Source organism: Diadema setosum, chromosome 2 (genome assembly GCF_964275005.1).
Source record: "Diadema setosum chromosome 2, eeDiaSeto1, whole genome shotgun sequence".
In the NCBI taxonomy this organism is placed as follows: domain Eukaryota; kingdom Metazoa; phylum Echinodermata; class Echinoidea; order Diadematoida; family Diadematidae; genus Diadema; species Diadema setosum.
The window spans coordinates 6,598,781-6,615,963 of NC_092686.1; the positions used below are offsets into that span (position 1 = coordinate 6,598,781).

Genomic DNA, 17,183 nt, shown 5'->3' on the forward strand with positions numbered 1-17,183 from the left:
TTCAACTATCATTCCACCAAAGTGGGCGCTCAGATGCTTGAATTTCTATAATATGAAAAAAAGACCTCGGATCAGACCTGGAGGTATTAAAATTTCTGGCCAAGAGAGACGATCTGACATGTGTATTGCGGCCAAGAAAGGCGATTAATGTACGTTTCACCGCCCCCCCCCCCCCACACACACACATGGCCACTTTACTCAGTAATATATTCTATTAGGGCAAGAATAATCAGCATTTTGTTGTAATTAACAAGATAATCAATTATGTTGTTTTTAGGCGGGGATCAGTAATGTGAAAATGGAAAGTGACGGCGACAAAATCACGATTTTGCCGATAGGTAAGATAATGATAACACTCACAATGTTGATGATAATACACTTTCATTTAATTTCATTTCATTTACTCCAGGTTCTACCCCGATGATATCTGCCCATATTAGGCAATACATACTAAAAATAATACCACTCATCCGTTTGGTCATGTTAGTTCAAATTCAAATTTATTTTCATTTTTTCAACAGAATGTAAAAAAGAAAATGTGGAATTTGACATGCGTGTAATTGAAACGTACACAGCGACCCAAGGATAACAACATCATGTCTATTTCCAGTACAAAAAAAGAGAGACATTTATACAATAACATTCATAAAATGAATTTTAAACTGGTGTCAACACAGTGAAAAGCTCACAAAGCGTATCAAGAAGTCTACATTACCCGATCCACGGTACTCCCCCTCACCAAAATAATAATAATAATAATAATACTAAAATAAATGAAATAATAAATCAATCAATCAATAAATAAATAAGATATATAGATAGAAAATAACCTAAAAGAAGAAATAAATGTTCTGCAGCTTTTCTGTAGAAGATCATTACAGAAATAATAATTTTATTGACCGCCTACAATGATTTCTATTGATCGTTCTAGGGAAAATCATTATAGAGTTGACGGAGAAAGAGAGAGAGAGAGAGAGAGAGAGAGAGGGAGAGAGGGAGAGAGGGAAGGGGATAGGGTTCTGAAGCTATGCGACAATCTCATGCATATCAAATACAGTGTACCATGGTTTAGATATCATATAAACTTCTATATAGGCTCGAATTTTGAGGGACTACAGATTGGATAATAAAGGGAATTTCTTCATTTATATTTCGTTCTGAGGAGGGAATGATACTTTTAAATGCCGCAATGAGGTCCGAAGTACTTCTTTTACCCTGTACGCCTCCATTAAAAGGGAGAAAATGAAAGGAAGGCAGGTACAAATTTGTACATGTAAGAGGGTCACGTAAGAATTAGCCTTTTGTCAAGGCCCTCTCGCTGTAACGTACGTGCGAACGGACGAGCGAAGCGAGTCCATCCGAGCGCGTCTCGCGAACCCACTCGGTTGGGCTCGCTACACCATACAGCGAGAGGGCCTTGACAAAAGGCTACGTAAGAATCCGCCCGCTATCGCTCGATTTGCTTCCTAAAATGGCGCGCGCCGGAACCTGCCCATGAGCGTGCTACAGAAATTCGAGAGTAGACCCTCTCGACCCTCTTAGCGCACGCTCTTTGCTCGGTAGTTTGTACACGCAGGGAGGTGACACGTACGTATTACACTGTGACTACACTGGCCTACACTATCCGGAATACATGTGAGTGGTCGCCCACCGCTAAGCTCCTCCTTCGATGTGACGTACCACCTATCCTCGGTTGGTGATTGGCTATTCATTCATTTTTTGAAGCGGACGTTTTAATTCTCGCACGTTTTGTGTTTACCATCGCCAGTGCTGCGACAGATGTCACCACGTCGTGATTTTATCATAATTTCTCAGGCTAAATTTCTCGGCAGTTTTCAAGATGGTGAAAGGAAATATCAAAGCGCCGCAGGAAAAGAATATCCAAGTAGTTGTGAGATGCAGGTAACGTATTCCATGTGTATTGTACACTGATTTCTTGTAGAAATATCTAGTTGTAACGAATGAGTGACGGCGTGATGTCGGCTCAGGCATTGTTGCCACATTCTACTAACTGTTGTAACTGTTGTGTACAGTGTATCATAATGGTTTACGCAACGCAGCTCCGTCGCTGGATACAACTTGAATACAAGTGTCTGAGTAGGGCTGATTCAGCTCAGTATAACTCACTAACTGCTTTAACTGTGTGCATCTGCCTTCGTGCAGGGCTTCGAGACTCGGTTGACTGTCGGTAGATGCTTATTTTTCATTCAAGTTAAGAAACTGTTCGTCACTCGTCAACATTGTTTGATTTGAATTTAATCGTAAATACCCTAACCCGAGAACCTACATTGCTAGACAGAAAGATCCGTCTGTCCGGAGGACTCTTTTATATTTTGCCATTAACGCTGTCCTCCGTAGGTGTATACGGAGGGGATCCGTGAAGCCAGACGTAGTCTCCGCGGAACATTCCCCGACGGACAGATACAGACCGATCTTTCGGTCAACTACATTGCTTGCTAAGGCGACGCACGGGTGCACGCGCACTGCGGTGGGGCCTATTTCACGATTTTGCCTTCTAATTGCTTGAAGTTGAAGTTGCACTTGCACTTGCACTAACTTGCTTGGCGATTGCAAATTGAACATTGTTCTAACGTTTAACGTAAACATTTTAGACCATCATCTACTAATTTATAATTGGTAGGCCTAGCCCTATAACATTTTTTTTTTTTCTTCTAGTTCTTGACTCTAGCTAGGCCTACCCCCCTGTGTCAGTGTGTTAGACAGAAAATTCGTTTGACGTCTGTCCGGAGTTTTTTTTTTTTGTAATTTTTCATTTCGACTCTCATGCAACAGCAAAGTAATAAAAAAGAGGGGATTCCGTGAAGCCAGACATAGACACCTAAGTTAAGTTATATGTTTTTGGGTCTTTGTGGAACATGTCCCGATGTAGCCCGACCAGACGCTGTTACGCTATGCGAAAACAGCGTCTGACGAGCGCGGCATGCAGCCTCAAAGTGAAGAACCTCAACACAACTAGCACTACAAAACTTAGGAAAATGTATACTTTTCTCCTTTAAACAGAATACTTTACTCACGTTAAATGCATGTTTCTATTACAGAAGAATAGTTCGCCACACTGGGTCCATGGAGACCACTTGCGATAAGTCCGTGGAACAAATAAATGACACTTTCTGGCGCAATTCCTGACCGTCGGTACGTCGCGACGTACCATGTACAGCGACTGGGCTGTGTATAGTTAGGCCTGGCGTGAAAAATTGTGTACCATGTGGACATGCTGGATATGATGATCAATTTCGGTAAGTTTCATTGCGTACATTTGAATACTGATAGCATCAGATGTAGAGTAAATATTGATAAGTATACTCGTTGAGTTTGAGGTGACGAAAATGATGTTAAGTACCAAAATTCAAAGCTATCGTAATACGATTACGTCGCTCTCCTAGTGGTTGGTGGTCGCGCGCGTACAGCCCTGTCGCGACGTACCATGTACAGCGACTGGGCTGTGTATAGTTAGTCCCGATGTTGACTGAAAGATCGATCTGTACAGTGGTCAGTGTATATCTGGTCGCCAGGGAAATGTTCCACGGAGACTACTACGTCTGGCTTCACGGATCCCCTCTTAAAGTTATAGTATACGGAGGAGAGCGATAACGTCAAAAAATAAAAGTCTTCTCCGGACAGATGGATCTTTCTATCTAACCATTAATCCCGATGACAAGATGAGATGTTACTTCTACACTGTACAGTCCAGACCAATCTTTCGGTCAAGTTTTACCACCACTGACTACCTACGGACTGTTGTAACCCCGGGCCGGGGTGCTCCCTTGTGTAGGCCTACAGTTCGCATTCGCAGATTCGGGCAGACAGATCTGTGCGTCTGTCCCGAGGAATCTTTTATTTTTTTTATGTTATCACTCTCCTCCATGAACTGTGAAGCCAGATTACAGTCTGATTGTGACCACTGTTGTTTTTTCCCAGCATCCACCAATTTACAGAAAATTTTGTGTATATATAACACTTGATGTACAATTGTATCTGTATTAAAGATGACAACTGGAGTTATCAAGTTGACAGACAAATGAGTATGATGAGCATCAACTTTGTTTCTTGCAACTCTGTCAGGCCCATAAATTCAGGAGAGAGGAAGCAGGGGTCCTACTCCGTCCTAGATGTCAAACCAGTGAAGAAGGAGATTTCTGTCGGCACAGAGGTTGCAGAGAAGATTACTTCCAAGACCTACACATTTGACAAGGTAAAGTATGTGTAGTCAGAAAGTTTCTACAAGTGCAATAAACATGCTCGCTTGTAGTACTTGTACCAGCTAACTCTGTTGTCTAGTTGTGATAAATGGTTACATCGTGATGTGGCAGATCTAGTGCTAGGAGCAATCTATATTGCTAAAGCATACTTTGTAGCTGCGGTAGTTTTTGTTCTGATCTGATTGGTAAAACTTGCTCAATAGTCCTATTTCCCAATGCAATAAAACCCACAGTTGGCCAAATAGACTGATTTAGCCCTTGGTACATTGTTAAGAATATTGGCCTTCATCAGGATGCCAGTTTGGACAAGTAGGAGTGTAATGCCCTGCCAATTCAACATTGGTACAACTGTATGTAATGCATGATTCAACCGCTATCCATCTTTTGAACTGCAGGTGTTTGGGCCCAAGTCAACTCAGATTGAGGTCTACAAGTCAGTGGTTGTACCCATTCTGGATGAAGTGCTCACAGGATATAACTGTACAGTCTTTGCGTGAGTAGCTACTTGTCTTATCATGTAAATGCTTTGATAATATGCAAAATGGAACTACCGGTAGTTCTGAAGAATTCCAGTGTAGAGTTGCAATAGGCCTCTTTGCAAGTCGCCATGCTATTTTCATTTTCTGCGTTCATGAAATTTCAGATCTTTAATTTTGTCCACAGTCTTTATGGAAAGATTTGTAAAATTGAACCATCATTTTCCAACAAATTCATGGCAGTTCTACAATTGCGTTTTTTCTCATGCAAAAAAAAAAAAAAAAAAAAAATCATGTTGTTGCCCAGTTTCAAGATGCCAGAGCAAGGTTGCTGTTTAACATTAGTGACCACAACTTACTTTTCATCAGATCAGGCATCTTTTTTTGATGCTCCATGTCATTTAGTGAGCTCAGTATCAAAATGTCGCATGATGAGTCACATGAAGCGCTGCAAGGTCCTGTATGAACAGACAACCGGGCCCTGAAGAGCTCTGAAGGTATGCCCCTGACTCTTGAGGCTGGGGTCAGGAGTGCTCTTGTATCGAACTATATGTCAAAAGGTGAGTTTTCTGAGCAGCCACAGAATAATTGTTTGAATCCATTCATCAATTTGTTCTGTTTTTTGTTGTTGTTGTTTTTTTCCCCAGCTACGGGCAAACTGGCACAGGCAAGACTTTCACAATGGAAGGAGAGAGGACCCCAGATCCTGATTTATCTTGGGAAGCGGTTGGTATTCAATAGATCAAATATCAACAAATCGAACCTGCTACTTTCCCTCCACCCCCCCCCCCCCCCTTACCCACACACACTGGTATACAATGTGTATGCCGAAAACACCATAGAATATCAGAATACCATTTGTGCAACAAATAAGAATTTAATCATGAGAGCTGTGTGGTAATTGTTTTGTAAACATCTCATACTGTGCTGGAGGTGATTTCAGCTATTTTTCGTTGTTGCTTTTTAAAAAAAAAGAAACTGGTCATCACCACTTGCTGCCTAATGGCTTTTTTCTTTTTTTTTGGCTTCAGATTCTAAAGAAACTGAAAAATTAAGTGATTTTGCCCACATATATGCCAACATATTCAAGTGGAACCAGTTTCCATGGATTATTTATTCACACCATCATTTGATAGAGTATGGACAATAGAAACTTTTATTTGAATTTATGTGGATTTTAATGCACCATTATATTTCTTGACACCTAGGATCCACTGGCTGGTATCATCCCCCGTGCCATGCACCAGATCTTTGAGAAGCTGCGCGGGTCGGAGGCGGAGTTCTCCGTGCGAGTGTCCTACCTCGAGCTGTATAATGAGGAGCTCTTCGATCTTCTCTCATCTCAGGAGGATGCCATGAGGCTGCGTATCTTTGAAGACTCAGCCAGAAAGGTTGGGACGTAAACCTTGATCATGTTGACCCGCACATCATGCAATGTATAGGCCGCTCCTGTTCAGGGGATATTTAAAACAGTCTTCAGGACTGGCAGTTATATCTTTTCGAACGAGCCAGACAAATGCATTGTCGAGTTTATAAAAATGTAGATGATGATGATTTTGACACAGATCTGCATTCTACCTTTGTTGGATCCGAAATTTCTTTTTTTCACTGTGTTCATTATACCTGGAATGCAATGTAGATTATGTGAAATTTACCAAGGGGTGCAGAATGCTTTTTAGAGTTGAGGTTTTTCAGGGGTAGTGCTTGTAGTTTGGTCAAGGGTCAATGCAGTGGATTTTGCAAATTTGATGAATCCTTTCTTTGCTACACTGTTAGAATTTCCCATTTAAGTCATTATAGCCCCGACATAGGCACAGAATATATAGCAAACATTAGTGTTACTCGACTACATTGCTATGATTTTTTCATTCTTCGGTATTTTTCACAAGCAGGAAATGCAGGACTCTGATAATGATAGCAGATGTCTAACTGTAGTTGCAGAGACATACTATCTGTCTATCTATCTATCTATCTATCTATCCATCAATATCTGATGCAGGGTTCTGTTGTCATCCAAGGACTGGAGGAAGTGACAGTCCACAACAAGGATGAGGTTTACGCTATTCTTGGAAAGGGCGCCGCCAAGAGGCAGACTGCAGCAACACTCATGAACGCTCATTCCAGGTATGTAGGTTTTATCTCCATTGTATTGTGTAATTTACTGAAAGGAAAATTCAAACAGCATTAGAAACACAATGATTGCCTCTCACAATGACTCTCTTTGACATATTTAACTCATCTTTGAATGCAATTGTGTCATTGACCTGAGGCATATCTGCTGCAGCACATTATCTGCTCACAAAATATTGCATTCCACATGCCTTACAGTACGTCTCCAGGGAGATTGAGTGGAGTCCAACCACTTACATTTGGAACAATTCTGTAGGAACATCTTGGTTTTTGAAAGTTATGCAATTGCAAGAAACAGTATTGAATAAACAACAAACAGCTAAGATTCTTTTAAATCTAAGCTATCAAACACCACAATGAATAGTAACAATTATGATAAAATTAAAAATACTTTACATGTACCAAACTTACATAGAAATCAGGTTTTAGAACTTAAAACGTAAATGTAACGAAACAGAAAATCGTTATGGTACAAGTATATATCTTATTTTGTTTTTGTGTATATGTGTGTGTGTTCCATTAGCAGTTATTCATAAAAGAAAAGAAAAAACAACAAACAGGATGGGAAACCTAAAATTCATATGACTCATGTATTGCTGTTGTGTCTTCCAGTCGTTCACACTCAGTGTTTTCAGTCACCATCCACATCAAGGAGAACTCCATTGATGGGGAAGAGTTGCTGAAGACCGGCAAGCTTCACCTGGTGGATTTAGCTGGGAGTGAGAACATTGGCCGGTCAGGGGCCGTGGACAAGCGAGCCAGGGAAGCTGGTAAGACCATCATGTTCTCTTGTTGTTCAGTGTTGAATGATGGAATTCTGTGTTCTTAATTCTCTGTTTTGGATAGTGAGGAGATCGTAATGCTCGTAACTTCATAATTTACGCCCCAACAATCCTTTTACACATTATGATAGCACATAACACATAATACTTCAGCAAACTGTAGTGTACATCATAAGATGTGGTACCGTAATGTATTTGTATTATTTTTGTGTTATTTATTTTCCATCACAGTAATGTGATGGCACTTACCCTGCGTTACCATTAGTCCCCACATCGCAGGGAAAGTCCCATGCGGTAAGACTTTCTCTTCCAAAACCATAGGGTTAATGCTTACTGGGAATTGTCCCCCATCCCTGCGAAGCCAGTCGAGCCCGGGGACAAAATTTTGAGAGGAGAGTGACCTTTGGCCATAATTGATAATGCCAAGCTGTGATCATCAAATGTGTGCATGCTCAAAGTCTAGTTTCAAATGGCAGGGCTCGCCCCAAGTCCCATTGCCCCAGCAGTTCGGGGACAATCGAGATATCAGTGTGGACGGTCAGTTGTTAAAAAAAGAAGAAGATAAGATCTCTAGTGACTATCCCTTCAACGTGGGGTCTAATATGAACGTAGTGTTATTGACACCTAATGAACCTGTAAGTCCACAGTTATTGAAATATCTGACCCTACCCCTTTCAATATCCTGTTACAATCCATGAAAAGTTAGCATCAAGTTACCATCATACCCTCGTAGAATCATGCTCATACTCTTGTGTAGTTCAGGATTTCCATGTGTCAGCTAGGGCCACTAATTAGATGACCCTGACTCTATTTCACTTTTATTCATTTTTCAATGTGTTCACAGGCAACATCAACCAGAGTTTGCTGACCCTGGGCAGAGTCATCACTGCACTTGTTGAGCATGCACCTCATGTCCCATATAGGTATAAACATTTGTTTCTCCTTCCCGGTCTCTGTGCCTTTTGTGAGCTGATCTTCTTCTGTTTTACATAGGTCTTGAATCAGCCAATGTTGTACGAGGTCATGCTACAGCACTTTGAAATTTCATAAATCCCTTTGACCATGTTTTTAGTTTGATAAATGGCACATGACATCGAAGGAAAATGTATCGGTCTGTGTATAATTGTTTTCTTTTTCCTCTCCTTAAGCCAGTTTGTACCACACACCCAAAGCTGAATAATATGGATGTTACTTTCCATCATGTTCCTAAAGCTTATTCTCATCTGATATTATTGTAATCCCCTTAAGTGTATTTATTGCTACTCCTCTATCCCCTATATCTCCCAAGCATGTGGCTATGAATTTCCATGCCATTTGATCAGCATTGATGATTTTGTGAATTCCCCATTCCCCCCTCCCCCCTCTATTAGGCCTTGATATAAAATTAGACCAGCAGTTCAAGCGGAATGATGTCTAAATCCCAAATGAAACCAAGAAAAAGACATTATGGGTGACAGGAATTATGTTACCCTGTTCACTGACAGGTACAAGTGTAGTTAGAAGACATCTGTCCCTGTACTGGACTGTGTTGATTGGTATCTCAGTAACTTTTACATACCTTTTTTCCCTTGCTGTTCCTCTCACTGCTCAGGGAAAGCAAATTGACGAGGATCCTACAGGATTCTCTTGGAGGCAGGACCAAGACATCGATCATTGCCACTGTGTCTCCAGCTTCCATCAATGTAGAGGTATTTCCACACTCGTTCCCATTTCTGTTGCAAGTAACACTTAGACAATGTGAAGATATCCATGATCCTTTCCTTCATGTTTATAGAGTTAAGGTATTGCCAATAGTTGTGCTTATGCAGCATTTATAATCAATTGAAGAGAGCAAGATGTTAATGTTTTGTAAAGGCCTGTATTGCCCAAGGTCACATCCTTCTGCAAGTATTCTTAAAAAAGAAAGAAAGAAAAAAACATACACAAATCATTATGTTGGTGTGTTTGTCCCAGATTTGACATGCAGCATCTCACATCTTCTTTGGTGGGAGCAGAAACCTGTGTTTCATCATTAGAATATGAAGTTTGCTTTTGCAAGTCTTGTCTATGATGTTGTGGTAGCATAAAAACCAAAGCAACCAGACTTAAGTAGAAATGCACGACTTAACAAGACATTCTTGTATTTTCCAATGTAACAACTGGGTGTTACTGATAGTGCATATAAAATTATTGTCCTTCACCATATTTTTGTGTTTTCTATGTTAACCTATGTACCATACAGGAAACACTCAGCACACTGGACTATGCACACAGAGCCAAGCACATCACAAATAGACCCGAAGTCAACCAGAAGCTCACCAAGAAATCTCTCATCAAGGTGTGTACTGCATGCATGCATGCATATCATCACAGGTCACACGAACCGATGAATCACTCGATTTTGGGTCAAATTTTCGATTTTGAGATTTTCAATCATTTCGATAGTAGATTAAGATATTCCATACTACATATTCTGAAATTCTCAGTGTGTAATTCGGTGTAATTTTTACGTAGTTATCACTTTCGTAGGAGTATGTAATTCCATTTGTGAAAATTATTTGTTTTCCCCATAGACGCGTGTGTTAAACAATCAGGCGATTCGACGGTTCGGTGCGCATTGACTTGCATGTCTAGCTGTAGTTTTTGAGATTCAACAGTTCATTGACCGCGCGCACAGTGCGCGTATTATGTAATACATGCGTTGACAATGACAATTGTCGCGATTTTCTCGAATTGTCATTCTTACGCAAACCTGAGGGATTCGTCGGTTCGTGTGACCGGCGACGATATATAGAAACTGATCCTAGATCATGACGATTGTGATGTACATGTATCTTACACTTACAACAACATGGAGCTGATAGTTGTCTTTCTAACACAATTTGTTGCACAGGAAATGAGCCACAAAATGCCTACAACATGCTTTAACCCTAACTAGGCCAGGCTATTTAGGTAGATGATAGAGCCGGGTTGGGGGGGGGGGGGGGGGGGGGGTAAACAAAATGGGGTAAACATAGCAATTAATATCATACTGTAAAAGTGGAAATTTTCATGGTGTTCAAACCAGCAACCAGAAACTAGAGCGAAAATAAAAGCATGCGAATTTTTTGCTTGCCATATGTTCCAGTACATTCTCTCTTGATTCTGCAGAATTAAAATCACACAAACACAAAACTCTTCTTACCGGGCCAATAGGGAAAAATTAGTTGCATGAAAATTTCCACTTTTACAGTATGGCACAGTCAGTGATACTGATAGTTATTTCAATTTGCTGAGGGATGAACTTTAGACTTTCATATGGAAATATATTCCATGTGCATGTGCGTTTTTTTAAAAATCAGTGCCAAAATGGTGTTTTTCAGTGATATCCAAGCATATCTGTAATATTTTGTACTGCCGGTAGTCTGTGTGTATGTGAATGTAACAAACAGTGGAAGAAACTTTCACTTTTTTATGTTATCCTGAAATTGTTGCTATCTAATGCTAAGCACATTTAGGACCTTTCCTTTATGCTATTAATCCAGCAGGACCACGGTTTCAATCCATTTATGAAGCTTTTTTATCAAGCTCATAAATGAAAGTGATATGTTTTATCACTTCCCCTCTCTCTATCATTAACCAGGAATACACAGAAGAGATTGAACGGCTGCGGAGAGACCTATTTGCAGCCAGAGAAAAGAATGGCATTTTCCTTTCAGAGGAAAACTACAGGTATGTAGCAATACATCTTCTTTGTCTTCTTCTTTTTTTCCTCTTCTGTTTTCATCTCCTTTTTCTTTTTCATTTTCTTCTTTTGCTTCTTTTAGCCTTCCCATATGTCATTTCTATCTAGGATCGTAGTGGATAAGATAAGACCATGTTGTGTATTTCATAAAATTGCACAAGCCAAACCAAAGAAGCTTGTTGTGAAACCAGTAAATGTAGATGTTTTACATCCATCATTGTGTTCTTCTAGATCTGAATGCGAAACTTCTTTCGTCCATTTCTCAGTTTGAGTGAGTGATGCATTCTTTGTGTTGCGTTTGTTTGGCATTGGCTATCTGTTGTGATGTCACAGGTCCATGGAGACATCCATCGTTTCACAGAAAGCCCTCATCAAGGACTTGGAGGAGAAGATTGAAGGGCTGACAGCAGAGATGGCCAAGGTAAGAAGCCACGAGTTTTATGACCCACCTGATGCAATCAGCAGTGTGGCAAAGGTGGAGGCCAGAGCCCCGTTTCATAGAACTTGTCATCAGTGACAAGTTGTCGTAGTTGTTATAGGCTACTGAAATCCTTGCAGCTGATTGGCTGAGAGCAAATTTGTAATAGAAATCTGGCAGTTATCACTGATAACAAGTTTTATGAAATGGGACCCTGGTGTCCACTCAGTGCTGTCACATGTCAAAGCTGAGCAATTGTCATAGCAACTTCTTCTGTTTTCCAGAATGATGTGTTCTATTGAAATTGGCCTCTTTATGTTTGCCCCATGTCACCAGGTGATCTCGGGTAATTTTTGTACGGGATTGTAGGAAACATGTCGGGAGAAATTAAGGAGAATGAGTTTACTTATTTTGCCAAAAGTATGTGAAATCGAACTCAATCCTCGCTGGAAAATTAATTCAGTTGCTTTCACACCCCCCCCCAAAAGCCTGCATTTTGTAATTATCTTCCCCCTTTGTTTTTGTTTTTGTTTTTTCTTCTTTTACTATTGACAGATTTTTTATGGAGTATTGATGTACATTCTTGTCAAAAGTATGCAAACTGTACATGCAATCTGTGTGTATCTTTGTGGTACTTTATTATCATATCACATAAAATGTCACAAAGTACTCCACTTTGATGGTATTGTCCCACCTATACATATCTGTGTGTAGGCATATCGTATGTTAATCTGGAGCAATGGTGGTGCTTCAAACCTTTACGGGGGTAAGGTGTGATGTCAAATTATTCGGCAAATAGCTTCCAACATGGGCTTTCTCATAGGTCTCAGGGAGTCTAGGCCAATCACCTCCTGGGCAATAATCCGAACCCTTCCCCTCACCCTAAACCTAATCCTGAACCTAAACCTAACCCTAACCCTAACTCTATGCTCTAAACCTAACCTTAATCTTTACTCTAACCTTATCACTAACAAGTATTTAGCCAGGAAGTAATTGAACTCAGGGGGTAGTTGCCCTGATACCCTCTCAGGGTGTGGCCATGCCCAATACATTCCTTTTTTCCCCAAATACCTTACTTTATTTTAATTAGTCCGTCAGCATTTTGTTCATAACTTGCACTATAAACTCCAAACTTAACATGCCTCATTGTGTTTGAAGATCAATGAACTCTTTGAGTTCACCAGGAAGGAGCTTGAAGAGCGGACAGAAGAACTTGAGGTCACCACCAAGAACCTTGAAGAAACAACAGACACCCTCCATAAAACAGAAAAGGTAATGCTTCAAAGACATAGCCATTTATTTACCCCCTCATTTTCTCTTTTCAATGATTTACATTTCTTTTTTTTTCTACTATATCACATTTAGTGAATGAAGAATCAAAGTATTTATTATTTTCAATGGAAATAAGATTGACCAGTACTCAAAAATTGTTCGATACAGGAGTTTCCATTTTTGATTCAGTGGACTCCTGTTATAATGAAGTCCTCGAGACTGGCAGATTTCTTTTGTTATAACCAAACAGATAAACAATAAAAATACTTAGCTTGGATGATGTTGCAGCCTGAATTTTTACTTTGTTGCAACTGGAATTTCGTTATAAGCGTGTTCCTTATAACGGGAGTGCACTGTATATTACTGATGTTCACTTTTCTCTGCAGGACTTGGAGGTCACAACCCAAGATCGCGATGAACAGTGCCACCTGGTGTCCAAGCATGTCACATCTGAAGTGCAGCTCATGAACCAGGCCAAGGAGGTGAGGTTGATAACTGTGTGGGCATTCTTATTCAATACTGCATGTCATGTTTTGTTGTTGTTGTTGTTGTTGTTGTTGTTTTTTTTTTTTTTTTTTGGTGTGTGTGTGTGTGTAATATGCATGTCTCTGTTCACCAATGGATGTTTATTATAAAGTCATTGCATCTTTCCAAATGTTGACAGGGTTATTTAAATGCCCAGCATAGTCAAAGGGAAACAACACTTTCAACTTTATCTGATCACAGCTCAAACTAATGCTTCAAGGAAACACCAAGAGCTTTTAGCTCAGACCTTGCATGATTCTAATTTTCTTGCAGTGTCTAATGTCTACTCATCTGCAGATGAAAGTAAATTGACTCATGTGCATTGACCCTCCATGGACCTTGTTCAGTAAATTCATGCACACTCTCACTGTAATTGGTCCTTCCCTGTAAGTATATTTTTCAAACTCTCCCCTACTTCATTTGTCTTTCATTCGTATTTCCCCAGCTCCTGTCCACGGCAGACAGCAGTGTGGCCGATGTCGGCGGCCTTCACGCCAAACTCGACCGGAAGAGGAGCGTCGAGTCCCACAATGTCTCGGTGAAGGACGTTTTCCGACAGGACTTTCAGTCGCACACCCAGGGCATCAAGAAGGCCCTTCAGCAGTTCCAAGGAGAGCAGCAGGGGAAATGCAGAGACATGGAACAGCAGTTTGGTATGCCAGTTCTCTTTTGTTTTTTGTTTTTTTGGTCTTCATTATACCCATGAAGGTTAGCAGAGGTCTCATGCTTTCAAAATGTCCAGGTGTTTGTCTGGATATCGAATTTTAATAATTCAGCGTTATGTAGTTCAATTTCAAGTTTCAGCAATATCTGCGATGTTGAAGTATGACGGTGATTGCTATACTACCAGTATAACATATTCAAATGTCATAGCATTTTCACAGGTCAAGGTCAAGTCAAATACAAAATGCAGTTGTTTTCTCTAGGAGTCTGACTTTTTTTCATCAAATGTGGAACGGATTGAGTGAAACACAATGCACTGAATTGATCAGATTTGAGGCACAAATTGTAGAGTTTTCACAATGGCCATCTATTTGTGACTCTCACTAAATTTTGGTGGTATAAGGTGTCCAAAATTTCTTACTAAAAGCAATGTCAAAAGCTATGATGGTGAAGGAGGTCTTCTTGGTTAATACTAAGGCCACTGCTTCTTTTGTGTTGGCAGCATTAACATCACTTTATCAGTCATGCAATATGCTTACTGAATAACCTGCTCTTAAACAATGCACCTCAAAATCATAAATTTTCTTGTGATTCTGTGCTTTTCATGATAAAGCATTAGACTTCTTTACCTTTTCTCCACTCATTTTAAAAAGAAAAAATAATATTACTGGTATTTTGATATTGCTGTGTCTCACCCTGCAGAATTTATGATAAGCCAGCGGACCAAGGAGGTCAGTGACCTGCGGTCTGACCTGGCCGAGATGGTGAGGTCACTGCAGGGTCGGACGGGGGCCATACTGTCCTCCAGTGAGAAGCAGCAGGAGGCGTGGCAGAGCTGGTCAGACAAGACCTGTGCAGAGCACAGCAGGTTCAAGGTAAGCCATCACACTTAGGATGCATTTTACAGACACTTCATTGGGAAGGCAGCAGGTTTTGGATTCACCTGCCTAAAAAGGTTCACACTCAAATCTCCCTCCTTTCGTCATGGTCAGAAATATTCTAGAAACTTGCAAATTTGACAAGGGCTGAAGAAGTGAGGATGAAGAAAAGCACCTGGACTGATATATGTTACACAGGGCATGCTAAGTTGGTAGTGGTATCATCTTTGCTTTGCAGTGATCTACCTACAATCATTGCAATGACTTTAGAATGCTCTTGCAGTTTATGAATCCCAAAGGGGTATTTATTTTAAAGAGGAGTAGTTTGGAGTCAACCGAGAGATCAATGAAATTGTGGGCAAAATGTTTCACCTGTGAAGAAAATGACAGTGACACTGCTGCTATTGAAATAAAAATTCAGGCCACAACATTATCCCTTTTTGCTTTTATTGTAAAATTGTTTGGGTATAACGAAATTTCGACATAACGAAAGAAAACTGCCAGGACTTTGTTACTATTGTAAACAAGTGATGCTTCAATTTCAGTCATGCAGCAACTACTTCCACTGATCTCTTCGGTTGACGCAATAACATCTGATTGATGACTGAGTCGTCCTGCTTTTGTTTGTTCCAGGAAGAGGAAATCGCCACCATCAAACATTTCCATGGCGACCGTTTCCTAATGGCAATGAAGGATCTGGAGGAGAAACTCACTGCTCACACAGAGGCTCTCAATGAGTGCAGACGGGACATCCAGTCCCAGGTATGTTCGCCTTGGGGTGCTCTTCTGACATTATTACTTTCTTTCTCTCACATATTCTTGAATTTTATTAACCAGCTACTGTTTTTAGCCTTGACGTCTACCAAATTCTACACCATGTTGTAACTCAAATTTGCTTTTTTTAAAGTAAAATGGGACCAACAATAGAATTGTAAAATGTCATCAAAATCATACATGAAACAAAAAAGGTCATTGAATGTAACCACACACGTAAATCAGTAGTGGTGGTTATATCATTTCCTCACAGTTCTCCCATCGTTATACAGCAGCATTATAAAAATCATGCATTCTTGGCCTTTATTTTTTCAATGCCTTCACCTTTAACCCGTTGAAGACTACCGGTAGTTCCAAGTATACTCAGGCAGGTGTCTATGGGAAATGAGTGTTGTAGCAAAATCAGCTTGTCCTCTGTGGGTCGAGTTTATATCTGCTTAGTGCTAGACTACAGTGTATTTCAAACCAACAGAAAGTTGATGCAAAGAATGCAATTTATCCCTATTGATTTCAGTATTTCAAAAACATGTTTACTGTAAAACATGATATATTGGCGGCATGAATTTTTCGCGAATTGGAGCCGGCGGCCTTTTTTGCGGCATGAAATTTTCGCAGACTGCCACTGGCATTCAATGAATATAGTGTAGAAAAGAACTTTCGCGAATCTTCGCACTCGCGAAATTTGCGAAATTAACATGCACGCGAACATTCCTCGTTTTACAGTAGTCGGTAGAAGAGCAGTGCTGAAATATGAAAGTTTTTGTCTCGTTTGCTTTGAGCTGTTGTTTTTCCACAGGATCTAACTACTCACAAAATCAGCGTGTTCTTTAATCAACTTGTTCAAGTGGAAGTAGCTTGAAGTACATGTTACATAGCAGATGATTTATATAAATCTTTGATGTTTATCATTTTATTTGTGTGTATGTATCTGTCTCTGTCTGCCTGCACTAACTAGATCCAGTCTCAGTCAGCAATGGTAGACTCCTATATCAAGAGTCACACACAGCAAGTTTCAGACATGGCAGCCACAGTGGAGGCATTTGCCAACAAGCAGCTCAATGATAACAAGTCCCTGCAGAGGCAGTTGGTGGAGCTGAATCAGAACGAACAGAGAAAGAACCAGGTATGATTTCCACTGTACTAACAGCTGAGATTGATTTAAGTCTCATATGGGACATGGATGTCTTCTACATTGTTTTTATCAAGATCAAGTTAAGAAAAAAAAATATAGACATGAATATATTAATAGAGAGAAAGAGAGAGCAATTGAAGTGGGCATGTGATGTCTTGTGTGAACAAGTAGTGTCTGGTGGCAAGACATCCCGATTGTCATTCTGTTGAT

At 40.3% G+C, this 17,183-nt stretch overlaps 1 protein-coding gene across 1 annotated transcript in view; it reads left to right on the forward strand.

The window, feature by feature from the left end:
• Positions 1–1,759: 1,759 nt before the first annotated feature.
• The window catches only part of LOC140238005 (kinesin-like protein KIF11), a 28,044-nt gene continuing 12,620 nt past the window's right edge, over positions 1,760–17,183 (forward strand). Inside the window, exons 1-18 of the mRNA XM_072317937.1 lie at positions 1,760–1,902; positions 4,084–4,213; positions 4,616–4,713; positions 5,344–5,422; positions 5,905–6,087; positions 6,696–6,820; positions 7,439–7,596; positions 8,453–8,531; positions 9,200–9,296; positions 9,830–9,925; positions 11,210–11,298; positions 11,645–11,732; positions 12,888–13,001; positions 13,388–13,483; positions 13,972–14,179; positions 14,892–15,064; positions 15,701–15,829; positions 16,797–16,964. Of these exons, the coding sequence (XP_072174038.1) occupies positions 1,841–1,902; positions 4,084–4,213; positions 4,616–4,713; positions 5,344–5,422; positions 5,905–6,087; positions 6,696–6,820; positions 7,439–7,596; positions 8,453–8,531; positions 9,200–9,296; positions 9,830–9,925; positions 11,210–11,298; positions 11,645–11,732; positions 12,888–13,001; positions 13,388–13,483; positions 13,972–14,179; positions 14,892–15,064; positions 15,701–15,829; positions 16,797–16,964 (2,172 nt within the window). The 5' untranslated portion in view covers positions 1,760–1,840. The remainder of the gene's footprint in view (positions 1,903–4,083; positions 4,214–4,615; positions 4,714–5,343; positions 5,423–5,904; positions 6,088–6,695; positions 6,821–7,438; positions 7,597–8,452; positions 8,532–9,199; positions 9,297–9,829; positions 9,926–11,209; positions 11,299–11,644; positions 11,733–12,887; positions 13,002–13,387; positions 13,484–13,971; positions 14,180–14,891; positions 15,065–15,700; positions 15,830–16,796; positions 16,965–17,183) is intronic.